Source organism: Phocoena sinus, chromosome 10 (genome assembly GCF_008692025.1).
Source record: "Phocoena sinus isolate mPhoSin1 chromosome 10, mPhoSin1.pri, whole genome shotgun sequence".
Lineage (NCBI taxonomy): Eukaryota > Metazoa > Chordata > Mammalia > Artiodactyla > Phocoenidae > Phocoena > Phocoena sinus.
In genome coordinates, this window is record NC_045772.1 from 63,010,633 (window position 1) to 63,025,768 (window position 15,136).

General features: G+C 38.9%; 1 protein-coding gene across 8 annotated transcripts in view; it reads right to left on the reverse strand.

Annotated features, from left to right (window-relative positions):
* The window catches only part of ATF1 (activating transcription factor 1), a 54,317-nt gene that overhangs the window by 21,935 nt on the left and 17,246 nt on the right, over window positions 1-15,136 (reverse strand). Inside the window, exon 1 of one of the 8 annotated variants that reach the window (XM_032645931.1) lies at window positions 3,239-3,665. The exons of the other annotated variants lie outside the window; for them this stretch is intronic. Coding sequence (XP_032501822.1) covers window positions 3,239-3,349 — 111 coding nt within the window. The 5' untranslated portion in view covers window positions 3,350-3,665. Of the gene's footprint in view, window positions 1-3,238; window positions 3,666-15,136 lie in introns of those variants that run through there. 8 annotated transcript variants of the gene reach the window in all.

Below are 15,136 nucleotides of genomic sequence, written 5' to 3' on the forward strand. Positions count from 1 at the left end.
AATCAAAAAGTGAGAGAAATACCAACTTTGGGCAGTATCTTCAAAGAAAAATAAATTATAATTTCATGATTCAATTATTTACTTGAAATATTTTATTTCTGTGGAAAGTAGATGGGGTTTCATGGAAATACCACAATAAAATGCTAAACCAAGAAAAGCCCACCCGTCATCCTTCAAGACTCAGCTCAGGTTCTACCTATTCCAAGAAGCTTTCCCAGATATTTTCAGATCTCTCACCTTCCTCTAGACTATCCTGGTTCATACCATCCATCTTGGGCTTAAATCACAAAATAAAATCCAAGGCTGCTTCTCAAGTCCTGAAAATCACCTTTATGACTCTTTTCTGTGTTTGCATCAGGCCCCCAGAACAATGCCTTATTCCGTTTCATTGAAGGTTCTTTACCCTTTCCCAAGACTGGATTAAATTCCAGTCTCATTATCTCCCAAATGCCCAAGTCAGGGAAATATGTATATAAAACTTTATCCAAATATCAGAAAGGAAATGTAAAAAAACAGTACCTTTTAAAATCACACCTCCCCAAAATAAAATACTTAGGAATAAACCTGACCAAGGAGGTGAAAGACTTATACTCTGAGAACTATAAAACATTAATAAAGGAAACTGAAGATGATTCAAAGAAATGGAAAGATATCCCATGCTCTTGGATTGGAAGAATTAATTTGTTAAAATGGCCATACGACCGAAAGCAATCTAATGCGACCCCTATCAAATTACCCATGACATTTTTCACAGAACTAGAACAAATAATCCTAAAATTCATATGGAACCATAAAAGACCCAGAATAGCCAAAGCAATCCTGAAGAAAAAGAACAAAGCAGGAGGCATAACCCTCCCAGGCTTCAGACAGTACTACAAAGCTACAGTAATCAAGAGTGTGGTACTGGCACAAAGTCAGCCATATGGATCAGTGGAACAGAATAGAGAGCCCAGAAATAAACCCACACACCTATGGTCAATTAATACTTGACAAAAGGGACTTCCCTGGTGGTCCAGTGGTTAAGACTCCAGGCTCCCAATGCAGGAGGCCTGGGTTCGATCCCTGGTCAGGGAACTAGATACCACATACGGCAACTAAAGATCCTGCATGTGGCAAGAAAGATCCCCTGCAACTAAGACCTGGCACAGGACTTCCCTGGTGGCGCAGTGGTTAAGAATCCTCTTGCCAATGCAGAGGACATGGGTTTGAGCCCTGGTCCGGGAAGATCCCACATGCCGTGGAGCAACTAAGCCCGTGCGCCACAACTACTGAAGTCCATGCGCCTAGAGCCTGTGCTCTGCAACAAGAGAAGCCACCACACAATGAGAAGCGCATGCACCTCAACAAAGAGTAGCCCCCGCTCGCTGCAACTAGAGGAAGCCTGCACGCAGCAATGACGACCCAACGCAGCCATAAATAAATTAATCAATTAAAAAAAAAAAACCTGGTGCAGCCAAATAAATAAATATTAGAAAGAAAAATCTTTGACAAAGGAGGCAAGAATATACAATGGGAAAGACAGTCTCTTCAGCAAGTAGTGCTAGGAAGGCTGGACAGCCACATATAAATCAATGAAGTTAAAACACACCCTCTCTCACCATACACAAAAATAAACTCAAAATGGCTTAAAGACTTAAACATAACACATGACATGGTAAAACTCCATGAGAACATAGGCAAAACATTCTCTGATATAAACTGTACCAATGTTTTCTTAGGTCAGTCTCCCAAGGCAATAAAAATAAAAACAAAAATAAACAAATGGGACCTAATCAAACTTACAAGCTTTTGCACAGCAAAGGAAACCATAAGCAAAACGAAAAGATAACCTAAGGAATGGGAGAAAATATTTGCAAATGATGTGACTGACAAAGGTTTACTTCCCAAAATATACAAACAGCTCATACAACTGAACAACAAAAAAGCAAACAACCTAATTGAAAATGGGCAGAAGACCTAAATACACATTTCTCCAAAGAAGAAACACAGATGGCCAATAGGCACATGAAAAGATGCTCAACATCGGTAAGAGAGACATGCAAATCAAAATTACAATGAAGGGGAATTCCCTGGCTGCCCAGTGGTTAGGACTCTGTGCTTCCACTGCAGGGGACACGGGTTTGATCCCTGGTTGGGGAACTAAGATCCCACATGCCACATGGTGTGGCCAAAAAATGAGGTAGCAGCTCACACCAGTCAGAATGGCCATCATTTAAAAGTCTACAAATAACAAATGCTGGAGAGGGTGTGGAGAAAAGGGAACCCTCCTACACTGTTGATGGGAATGTAAGTTGGTGCAGCCACTGTGGAAAACAATATGGAGGTTCCTCAAAACTAAAAAATAGAATTAGCATATGGTTCTGCAATCCCACTCCTGGGCATATATCCAGACAAAACTTTAATTCAAAAAGATACATGCACCCCTATGTTCGTAGCAGCACTATTCACAATAGCCAAGACATGGAAAGAACCTAAGTGTCCACTGACAGATGAATGGTAAAGAGATGTGGTACATATAGACGATGGAATACTACTCAGCCATAAAAAAGAACAAAATAATGCCACTTGCAGCAACATGGATGCAAACAGATTATCATACTAAGTGAAGTAAATCAGAAAAAGACAAATACCATATGATGTCGCTTATATGTGGATATACGACACAAATGAACCTATGAAACAAACAGAATCGCAAACAAAGAGAACAGACTGGTGGCTGCCAAGGGGAGGGGCTGGGGGAGGGATGGAATGGGAGGTTGTGGTTAGCAGATATAAGCTTTTCTATATAGAATGGATATACAACAAGGTATACAGTACAGCACAAAGAACTATATTCAATAGCCTATACCAAACCATAATGGAAAAGAATATATAAAAAATGTATATATATATATGTATAACTGAATCACTTGGCTGTACAGCAGTAATTAACAACACTGTAAATCAACTATACTTCAATTTAAAAAAACAAAACAAATAACAAAACAAACCAACCTTTATCCAGGTACTGAAAACTGCAGACTTTCAGCACAAACAACTCCATTCAACCTCCCTCACACACACTAAGAGACATGACCAAACTCTACCACAGCTTCTATCAGTTCAAGGCTGAATCCCTAGGATGACCCAGCCTCCTTAAAATGCCTCCTAGAGAAAGCTCAATGCTGCCAAAATAAGTGTTTGTTCTAGCCAAAACCTGACTATAGGCCTTTGACCTCACTTTTCTTAGAGCACTTACTTTAGAAAACTTGCAGTTGTCAATCTCTGGCCCTTGAGATAAACAAATCTTGTACAACCCAGAAATGTCTTTCTCAAGGACCTGGGAGTCATCCCTTCGCAATGCAGTCATCAAGAAGGATAGGGCCTTTGTCTACCAGTCTCTGTTGGAGGATGGGAGCCTAAATTTGATAAGCACCAATTAGCAAGTGGACACAAATGGCTGAATCACAGTGACCAACCTCTCCACCTAACATCTTCAGTACTTTTCCTTTAGCACACTCCAGCATTTGAAAAGGGACCCACCTTTTGTTTCAGCAGAGTTGAGCTCAATTTATGCTGGAGTCTCTCTTCCCTACTGCACTAGTCTGAATGAAATCTATCTTGCTGCCTTTAACAGGTGTCTGGCTCTGTTTCTCACTGACAGTATCCCAATATGGGGACACAGAAATTAACGAGTAAAAATAAACAGAATTCATGAATCTGAAGAGTCCAGCTCTAGAGTCATCATTACACTCAGAGGTCCCCTTACTTTTCAGACCCTAACTAAAGCCACTCACTCAAATAATGAGGAGAGCTTGTGAGGGGGTTAATTTACATTTCTAAAAGGATAAAAGCAATCATTCCTCCAGAGTTTCTGGCAATCCTTGCCTTGTGATTTTGTGCAGACTGAGGATCTGGCAGGCAGAAAAGGAAAAACAGCACCAGATTTTGTTTTAGCTAGCAGTCATCACTTCCCCTTATTATCACTGTTCTAACCTCACAAAATGCTCATCACTCAGGGTCCCAAAGCCTGGTGTCTTCCCACTGCCACTCTCAAATGTGATCATCTAAATCCTGAGATCTTTCTCAAAGAAGGGAAAGAGGGACCTGCTGTTCCCCACCCCCCAATTTTAATCTGCAGTTGAAACACAGATGATTGCCTCCACCTGTTACTTTTCAGCGCTGTCTGAGCCTTCTGCAATGATAGAAATGTTCTAAATCTGCACTATCCAATACAGTAGTCAGTATCAAGCATTTGAAATGTGGCTAGTATGACTGAAAGACTGATTTTTAATTTTGTTTAACTGTAAGTAATTCAAATTAAAATTGAAATATCCACTTGTGGCTGCCATACTGAACAGTGCAGTCTGAGATCTTAGAGCTGTAGAATGTGCTAGTACACTATAGCACCAACCTCAGAACTCCTCTTAGGAGATGTTAGAAGAAGTAGAAAAGGATTTTTTTTGGAGCTGCTCTGATTAAATTGGGAGCTGTAGGACTAAGGCCCCCTGATTGCCTCTCACTCCACAGGGTAGCTGAGCTCACTCTTATTCAAGTGACTGGGCAAAAATTAGCATTCTCCTTAGCTCCCTAATTAGGGGATCCCTGGACCACAAACACTTGGGTGAGGGAGGGTGGGGAGTTAGTAGAGTGGCATGGGAAAAGAAACCTCTATTTAACAGAGTTTGAATCCAAAGTCTTCTAAATCCAGAAAGGCATACAGATTTTGGAGTCAGACAGGCTTGGGCTGATTTTTAGCTTAAGGCAATCATTTGCTGCTCTGTGATGCTAAACAAATTACTTAACTTCCCAGGACCTCAGTTTCCTCCTTTGTAAATAGAACTAATAATATCTTTTTCAGAGTTACAGTGAAAATTAAATAATAAGTTAAAAACAAAAGGGGTGTTAAAAAAATTGTGTACACACATACATACAATAAATAACAATTTAGAAAATTTAAACACTGAATGGTCATTTGATAATATTAAGGAATAATTTTTTTAGGTGTGTTAATAGTATCGTAGTTATGTTCTTTAAAGGAGTTCTTATATTTTAGAGATACATACTGAAATAGTGAAGGCTGAAATGATACCTAGAATTTGCTTCAATATAATCCAGTTGGTGGTGGGTTAGGGGGGACAAGGAGCCGTGCTGAAACAGGGTGACGGGAACCATGATGGCCTAACCTAATAATCTCTTCTTCTGAATATGTTTGAAATTTTCTGTATTAAGTATTTTGAAAAATACAATACTGAACACAATAATGGCTGGTCCTGTGTCGCTCCAGAGCCCAGTGCTCTTTCCAAGACATCTTATCCCTCCTGGTACCACTGACTTTTTTTTTTTTTTTTTTTTTTTTGCGGTACGTGGGCCTCTCACTGTTGTGGCCTCTCCCGTTGCGGAGCACAAGCTCTGGACGCACAGGCTCAGCGGCCATGGCTCATGGGCCCAGCCGCTCCGCGGCATGTGGGAGCCTCCCAGACCGGGGCACGAACCCGTATCCCCTGCATCGGCAGGCGGACTCCCAACCACTGCGCCACCAGGGAAGCCCACCACTGACTTTTAAAACCTCTCACACTCTGTATGTTCTCAATTTGCTTCCCACACAACAAGTTTATTTGTTTTGCCTTTTCATTTCAAGGAAAAAGGAAGAACAGACTGTTTTGACATTTGCAATAATGATTTTTTACTTACTTCAGTATCAACTATGGCAAACCCTTAAGCCCAGGGTATCCTGCACAGTTATTAATGGACTGGAGCCGTTATTTCAAAATACAAATGAAAAATAAAATGAACCAGAGCTGTACATCTTTTAGTTTATTATTTAATGTAAAGATAATTTAACTGTAATTTTGTGGTTTTAATTTTTTTGCCCCATAGTTAAGCCTACGCTGTACTTGCCCCAAAATGTCACTACTTCCTAGGTCTCAAAAGATTCAAATGATCCTTGGACAGAGAGGATTTATACAAGGTAAACTGACCAAAGTAAAGAATTCATACTCAACAGCATGCTTTCAGGAAAGCGTATCTCCTATACTATTATTTACTTCTTATTTTTCTTTAAAGTATATATCTGCTTTTGTAAATTCAAAGTACTTAAAAAGAAAACCTTAGGGCTTCCCTGGTGGCACAGCGGTTGAGAGTCTTCCTGCCGATGCAGGGGACGTGGGTTCGTGCCCCGGTCCGGGAAGATCCCACATGCCACGGAGTGGCTAGGCCCGTGAGCCATGGCCCCTGAGCCTGTGCATCCGGAGCCTGTGCTCCGCAACGGGAGAGGCCACAACAGTGAGAGGCACGCGTACTGCATTAAAAAAAAAAAAAAGAAAACCTTATTTCACTATGATAAATAGAAACTAGTATCACTTGCTGTAAGTATATGGTAACTATAAAAATAAATATAATGAAAAAAATGCTGTTACTAAATATATTTTTTAACTTAAAAACAGGGTAAAATTTTAGATGCTTCATATTTCTTGACACTTCTCTGTCCTCTGCTTCTTATATTCTAAAGACTCTATAGATTCTAAATCACCAAGCCAAAATCTGAAGTACAGTGAGAACAAATAAAAGAGTAAACAAAATCACCTATCAAGGTAGATTTGAACTGCTCTCAAAGGAGAGGGGGGAATAAGAGGCCAGATTTTTCTCTAGGTAAAGATAGGGGACCTCCTATTAAGCTGGGACTTTCAAAGGGCCACATCATCAGGGTAAGGTAACAGAAGGAAAGTTGTCTAGGTATGGAGGAGGGAAGGGCTGAAGAAGATGTAACTAGCTCTCCAGCAGACTCAGAGCCCAATCAACATCACCTAGGTGGTACAAAAAGACAAAAAGAGCCTCAAACCCTGAAGGCGGTTCCCAGGCACCTGGCAATAGTAAATTCTTTCTAGAGAAAGGCACACTCATCCTTGGCCACAAAAAATTCCCACAGTTTGTCAAGATTAATGGACAGTAAAGAATAAAAAATAACCACAAGGCACCAGGAGCAAGATGCAAAAACAGCAGACAGCAAGTGATTTTTAGATATTGACATTATCAGACATTATGCTTACTATGTTTAAAGAAACAGCAGATTATGTTTCAAGACAAGCTTGAAAATGTCTTCAGTAAATAGAAAACTACGGGGCTTCCCTGGTGGCGCAGTGGTTGAGAGTCCACCTGCCGATGCAGGGGACACGGGTTCGTGCCCTGGTCCGGGAAGATCCCACATGCCACGGAGCGGCTGGGCCCATGAGCCATGGCCGCTGAGCCTGTGCATCAAAATTGTGACTCTACTATGTATAAAAAGCAAAAATAAAATTGTTAGGAAAAAGCATTTATTAAAAAAAAAAAATAGAAAACTACGGTCGATTTGAAAAAGAACCAGATTTTCTAAAAATAAAGATATAATACTTGAAATTTTAAAAATCATTGTTCAGGGCTTCCCTGGTGGCGCAGTGGTTAAGAATCTGCCTGCCAATGCAGGGGACATGGGTTCGAGCCCTGCTCTGGGAAGATCCCACATGCCGCGGAGCAACTAAGACCGTGTGCCCCAACTACTGAGCCTGTGCTCTAGAGCCCGTGAGCCACAACTACCAAAGCCCACGTGCCTAGAGCCCATGCTCCGCAACAAGAGAAGCCACTGCAATGAGAAGCCCGTGCACCGCAGCGAAGAGCAGCCCCCACTCGCCACAACTAGAGAAAGCCCATGTGCAGCAACGAAGACCCAACACAGTCCCCCACCCCAAAAAAAAGTCGTTCAGATATACCAAACAAAGCTAAAGGGAAACTTAGTGAGCTGGATGACAGGTAAGAAGAAATTATCTGAACTGCAATACAGAGAGACAAACAGATGGAAAATATATGACAGGTTAAGAGATACAGAAAATAGAGTGAGAAGAACAAAGAGTAGGATACAGGCAAAATGTGAAGAGATAATGCCTGAAAGTGTTATAAAACTCATGACAGACACCAATCCGTACATTCAAGAATCCTAGTAACTCCCATGTGGGATAAATAAAAAGAATTCTACACCTTGGGACTTCCCTGGTGGCGCAGTGGTTAAGAATCCACCTGCCAGTGCAGGAGACACGGGTTCGATCCCTGGTCCAGGAAGATCCCACATGCTGCAGAGCAATTAAGCCCGTGCACCACAACTACAGAGCCTGTGTGCCACAACTACTGAGCCCAAGTGCCATAACTACTGAAACCCACATGCCTAGAGCCCGTGCTCCACAACAAGAGAAGCCACTGCAACAAAGAGCAGCCCCCACACAGCCAAAAAAAAAAAAAAGAAAAAAGAAAAGTCTACACCTAAACACAACACAGTGGAACCTACAAAACAACGAAAGGTAAAAAGAAGACTATAAAAGCACCCAAAAGAAAAAAAACAGATTATATTTAAAATAGCAACAGTCCTGTTTTAAGCTTACTTCTCAAAAGCAACGATGGAAGACAGAAGCCAGCAGAATATTTTGAATGTGCTAAAATATAACTTAGAATTCTATGCCCAGTGAAAATACCTTTTAAAAATGAAAATGCAATAGGTATTTTCAACAAATAAAAATAGAGCAGCAGACCTACATCAAAGTAAATTCCAAGGCAGTGGTTCTCAACCAGGAATGATTTTTGCCCCCCCAGGGACATCTGGCAACACCTGGGGACATTTCGGGTTGTCATAATGGGGTGGGGTGGTTGGTACTGACATCTAGTGGGCAGAGGCCAGGGGTGCTGCTAAATATCCAACAATGCACAGTCCACCACAACAAAGAATTATCCAGCCCAAAATGCCTGTAGTGCTAAGGTTTTTCTAAAGCAAATACTTAAAGTAAAGAAAAGTAATCTCAAATGGAAGCTGAGACATGTAAGAAGGAATGAGGAGCAAAGAAATGATAAGTACGTGGGAAAAAAACAAATAATGATGAATACAAAAAGAATTATGATGTTTTATGGGATTAAAAGAGAAAAAGGTAAAATTAAATCCTAACAACAGTGACAAGTTAGAGGATAAATGGGAAATAAATGTTTTAAAGTTACTGGAATGTTTGAGAGGAAAGGTATTAACTTTGGACTTTACTAAGTAGGCATGCTATAATTAGAATAATCACTAACGGTAGTAGCTGAGTTTATGTACAGTCCAAATTGATACAAGTGATGACAGGATGGAATGAGAAGAAATAACTCAAAAGAAGACAAGAAAGGAGAGAAAAAGAAACATGGAACACGTGGATCAAAAAGTAAAAAATAAGATGGTATGTCTAAATTTATATGTATGAGTAATTATGTCAACTGTATATGGATCGAAGCTCTGTTAAAAGTCTAGAAGACTACAATGGAATACTATTCAGCCATAAAAAAGAATAAAATCTTGCCATCTGTGACAACATGGATGATCTTGAGGGCATTATGCTAAGTGAAATAAGTCAGACACAGAAAGACAAACACCACATGATCTCATTTATATGTAATATAAACAACAACAACAACAACGTCACAGAGAGACTGGTGTCTGCGAAAGGCAGGGGGTGAGCAAAAAGCACAAACTTTCACTTATAAAAACAATTACTGTACTGCCTATTTGAAACTTGCTCAGAGTATCTTTTAAAACTCCTCATCAGAAGGAGAAAAGTATTTCTAACTATGTGTGGTGAGGGATGTTAACTGGACTTACTGTGGTGATCATTTCCCAATGTGCACAAATATTAAATTATATTGTACACATGAAATTAATACAATGTTATATGTTAATTATACCTGAAACAAACACAACAAAACAAAAACCACAATGAGATACTGCAACACATTCATCAGAATGGTTACAACTTAAAGAAACTCACAATACCAATTTTGGGTACTTAAATGTATCAACAGTGCTCTCATATACTTCTGGTGGTGGTGTAAATTGGTGTAAGTTTATAAAATTGTTGGCAGTATCTACTATAACTGAACATTTGCATATCCTATGACCAGTTCATGGGCAGCACAGGCAAGTACAAGTGTGTGCACTAAGCACAGTTCACAATATCTAAAAACTGAGGGAAAAAGTCTAGGAAACTAGATCTTTTTTTTTTTTTAAATCTAGTTATATACTGTTAACAAGAGATACACCTAAAACATAACCTAAGGACACAAAGTTTGAAAATAAAAGCACAGGAAAAAAGATGCCATTAACATACTAAATTAAAGCCAAATTAGTATCAAATTAGACTCTAAAGTAAAAAGCATTTCTAGAAATAAAGACACAAAAGGGACAATTCTCCAGGAATATACAATTTTAAAATCTAGGGACTTCCCTGGTGGCGCAGTGGTTAAGAATCCGCCTGCCAATGCAGGGGACGCAGGTTCGAGCCCTGGTCTGGGAAGATCCCACATGCCGTGGAGCAACTAAGCCCGTGTGCTGCAACTACTGAAGCCCATGAGACTAGAGCCTGTGCTCCACAACAAGAGAAGCCACCGCAATAAGCATGCGCACCCCAATGAAGAGTGGGCCTTGCTTGCCACAACTAGAGAAAGCCCGTCCGCAGCAACAAAGACCCAACACAGCCAAAAAACAAACAAACAAAACCAAACCCAGTAGAACTCTTTAAAAATAAATACATAAAATCTGCATTCATTTAATAACATAGCCTCATAGCACACTTTCAATCACACAGCATAAATTGAAGGACCACTAGGCAAAATCAGTCCACAATTATAATGGAAGATTAATGCAATGCTCTCAAATTAGTCATAGAACAAACAGACAAAAAGTGATAAAGACGCAGAATATTTAACAACATGACCAACAAAGCTGAACTAATAAATACACAGAACTCTGCATCTAAATGCAGAATATACCTTCTTTTCAAGAGCACACTAAACATTTTTAAAAATTTATCATAGATTCTATGATCACAAAGTTGTATTGCAAATTAGTTTCTAATTTATTAATTTTATGACCAAAATCACATACATTCTGTTATTTCATGGGAAGAGATATCAAGAAACCACAAAATTGCTTCTCAAGAGAAAAACAGGGAATTCCCTGGCAGTCCAGTGACTAGGACTCGGTGTTTTCACTGCCGGGGCCTGGGTTCAATCCCTGGTTGGGGAACTAAGATCCTGCAAGCTGTATGGCGCAGCCAAAAAGAAAAAAAGTACTCAAAATTATATCATTACTTAGAAAAATGCACTTAGTATGAAAATTCTGAGATACAAACTCAGTTTTCTTTTTTTTTTTTTTGGCTGCACTACATGGCATGTGGGATCTTAGTTCCCCAACCAGGGATTGAACCCATGCCGCCTGCAGTGGAAGCGCAGAGTCCTAACCACTGGACTGCCAGGGAATTCCCTGAAACTCAGTATTTTTTTTAACAAATTCACCAAAGTTGGAGTCTTATTACCCTTAATGATAGAAACTTGCTGGTCATGCTTCCTCCAAATAGTTGTATGTGATATAATGTACCAAAGTTTCTTCTAAGGTTTAATCGTTCTTAGTCCTTTTACCACAAAAACCTCCTTCATCAACAGAGAATGCTACTGTGTGTACTCATATTTGCTTTGAAAAAGCTCATGTATACTCAAGACCTCTTGGGTTTCCAACATTCAGACATTTTCAGTGACCTCACTAAGTCTATCAACACATTACAATACTATTTTGCTACTACGTACTATACTTCAGTTGTAGATTAGAACATTCACTCTATATTCTGCGGAACATTCATCTCTTACCACAGACTGTTAAGTGAGACCTCTCATGTTAAACCCCTCCATATATACTGATTAACTTAAAATTAAGAACCTTTTGGTCTATTAGTTCAGTCATTAATTTCCGTAATTTGGGGCTGTAATCTAATAGTTCCATAGGCCAAGTCCAGAGTATTATTAACACTACAGACACAGTTATTATAATAACTGTGATGTATCTAATGTCTACTATAGGTAAAATTTTTATTATAGCATGATATTTGTAAATTATATCTACTCTCACATCCCACTGAAGAAATTAGCTATTCCTTATAAATACATTTTCTCATACTTTCTCAAGCTAAGAGTCATTCCATTATAAAAAAATATCTCATTTCACACTGTCTGCAAAATAAATGGATAGATGAAGAGAAAATCTAAGCTGTTCATAACTCTTAATCTGCTTTCAAAATGAAAATGCAAGTGAACCACTTTCTTACACCATATACAAAAATAAAAAAACAGATTAGACCTAAGTGCAAGATCTGAAACCATAAAACTCCTAGAGGAAAAGAGACAGTAAACTCTTTGACACTGGTCTTAGTAATATTTTTTTGGATCTGTCTCCTCAGGCACGGGCAACAAAAGCAAAAATAAATAAATGGTACTTCATCAAACTTAAATACTTTTGCACAGCGAAAGACAATATCATCAAAACAAAAAGGCCGGACTTCCCTGGTGCACAGTGGTTAAGAATCCACCTGCCAATGCAGGGGACATGGGTTCAAGCCCTGGTCTGGGAAGATCCCACATGCTGTGGAGCAACTAAGCCAGTGTGCAACAACTACTGAACCTGAGCTCTAAAGCCTGTGAGCCACAACTACTGAGCCTGCATGCACAACTACTGAAGCCTGTGTGCCTAGAGCCTGTGCTCCACAGCAAGAGAAGCCACTGCAATGAGAAGCCCATGCACCACAACGAAGAGTAGCCCCCCACTATCCACAACTAAAGAAATCCTGCATGCAGCAATGAAGACCCAGTGCAGCCAAAAATAAATAAGTTAACTAAAAAAAAAAGGCAACCTACTAAATGGGAGAAGATATTTGCAAATGATATATCCAATAAGGAGTTAATATCCAAAATATAGTAAGAACTCATACAACTCAATACCAAAAAAACCCCAAACAATCCAAATTTTAAAGTAGGCAGAAGAACAGAATAGACATTTCCCCCAAAAGATATACAGGATCGCCAACAGACACATGAAAAGATGCTCAGTATCACTAATCATTAGGGAGATGCAAACCAAAACCACAATGAGATATCACCTCACATCTATCAGAATGGCTATCATCAAAAAGACAACAAAATAACAAGTGTTGGCAAGGATGTAAGGAAAGGAGAAACCCTCATGCACTGTTGTTGAGAATGTAAATTGGTACAAACACAATGGAAAGCAGTATGGAGGTTCCTCAAAAAATTAAAAATAGGACTACCATATGGCCCAGCAATTCCACTTCTGGGTATTTACCCAAAGAGAACAAAAACACTAGTTCAAAAAGAAATATGCACCCCTATGTTGATGGCAGCATTATTTACAACAGCCAAGATATGGAAGCAACCTAAGTGTCCTTCGATAGATGAATGGATAAAGAAGATGAGGTACGTACGTGTACACACACACACACACACACACACACACACACACACACACACACACACACAATGGAATATTAGCCACAAAAAAGAATGAAATCTTGCCATTTGCAACAACGTGGATGGATCTAGAGGGTATTATGCTAAGTGAAGTGAGACAGAGAAAAACAAATACTATATGATTTTACTTATATGTGGAATCTATAAAAACAAATAAAATGAACAAACAAAAGATACAGACTCATAGATAGAGGAGAACAAACAGGTCTGCCACAGGGAGGGGAATGAAAGGTTGGGCAAAACAGGTGAAGGGGATCAAGAGGTACAAACTTCCAGTTATAAAATCATATGATCACACCAAATGATACAGAAAAAGCATCTGACAATCTAACATCATTTCATGGGAAAAATAAAAAAACAAAAAACCTCTCAGAAAACTAGGAATAGAAGGGAACTTCCTCAATCTCACAAAGAGCATCTATACAAGACTTACAGCTAATGTCAGGTTTAATGATGAAAGAATGAATGCTTTCCCTTTGAAACTGGGAACAATGAAAGGATGTCCATTTTCACCACTTTATTCAAGATAATTCTGGAAGTTCTAGCCAGTGCAACAAGGCAAGAAAGAAAATGCATACAGATTGGAAAAGAAATAAAACCAACTCTATTTGCAGATGACACGACTATACATAAAAAATCCTAAGGAATATTAAAAACAAACAAAACCCCCCAAATCATCCCTCCTAGAACTAATAAGAGAGTTCAGCAATGTTGCAAGGTACAAGATCAATCAACAAAAATCAACTGCATTTCTATGTCCTTACAACAAACAAGTGAAATCAAAATTAATACAATATCATCTACAATAGCTCTAAAGAAAATATGCAATATTATTTACAACTGCTCCAAAGAAAATGAAATACTTAGGTGTACGTCTAACAAAACATGTATGGGATCTGTATGTTGAAAATGACAATATGCTATGGAAAGAAATCAAAGGAGATTGAATAACTGGAGAGATTTACTATATTTGAGGACTGGAAGAGTCAACAAGATGTCAGTTTTCCCCAAACTGATCTACAGGTTTGCAGACATAGACAAGCTTATTCCAAAATTTATATGGAAAGGAAGAAGACCTGAAATAGCCAAAACAATTTTGAAAAAGAAGAATAAAATGTGAGAAATCATCTTCCTGATGTTAGGGCTTACTATAACATGGTAAGACAGTGTGGCACTGACAGAGGGACAGACATATAGATCAATGGAACATAATAGAAAACTCAGAAACAGACAAATATGCCCAAATGATTCTGACAAAGGAGCAAAAGCAATTCAGTGGAGGAGAGATACTCTTTTCAACAAATGGTGCTGTAGCAATTGTACATACATAACAAAACCCCTCAAATCTATACAAAAAATACCTTAAAATGAATTGTGGACTTAAATGTAAAACATAAAACTTTTAGGAAGAAACAGGGGGAAAAAATCTTTGAAATTTAGTTCTAGGCAAAGAGCTCTTAGATAACATCAGCACAATCCATAAAAGGAAAAATTTATAAATTGGACCTAATCAAAATTTAAAACCTTTAGCTCTGTGAAAGACCCTATTAAGCAAATGAAAAAGAAAAATTATTCTTCTATTCCCCACACGATTCATACTGGAAACATCGAAATAAATTCACCTAGATTTCTAACTCTCTATAGAAGAATCTTTCTTTTCTAAAAAGTAAAATCAATATGACCAAGCACATCCAAAACTTTAGATAGATAATCGCCAGGTGAGAAAGGATTACCAAAAACACTGGTGCACAGGCGTGCACACACATTCTTAGCTTATCCCTGGACAAACCCTTGGGCTAAA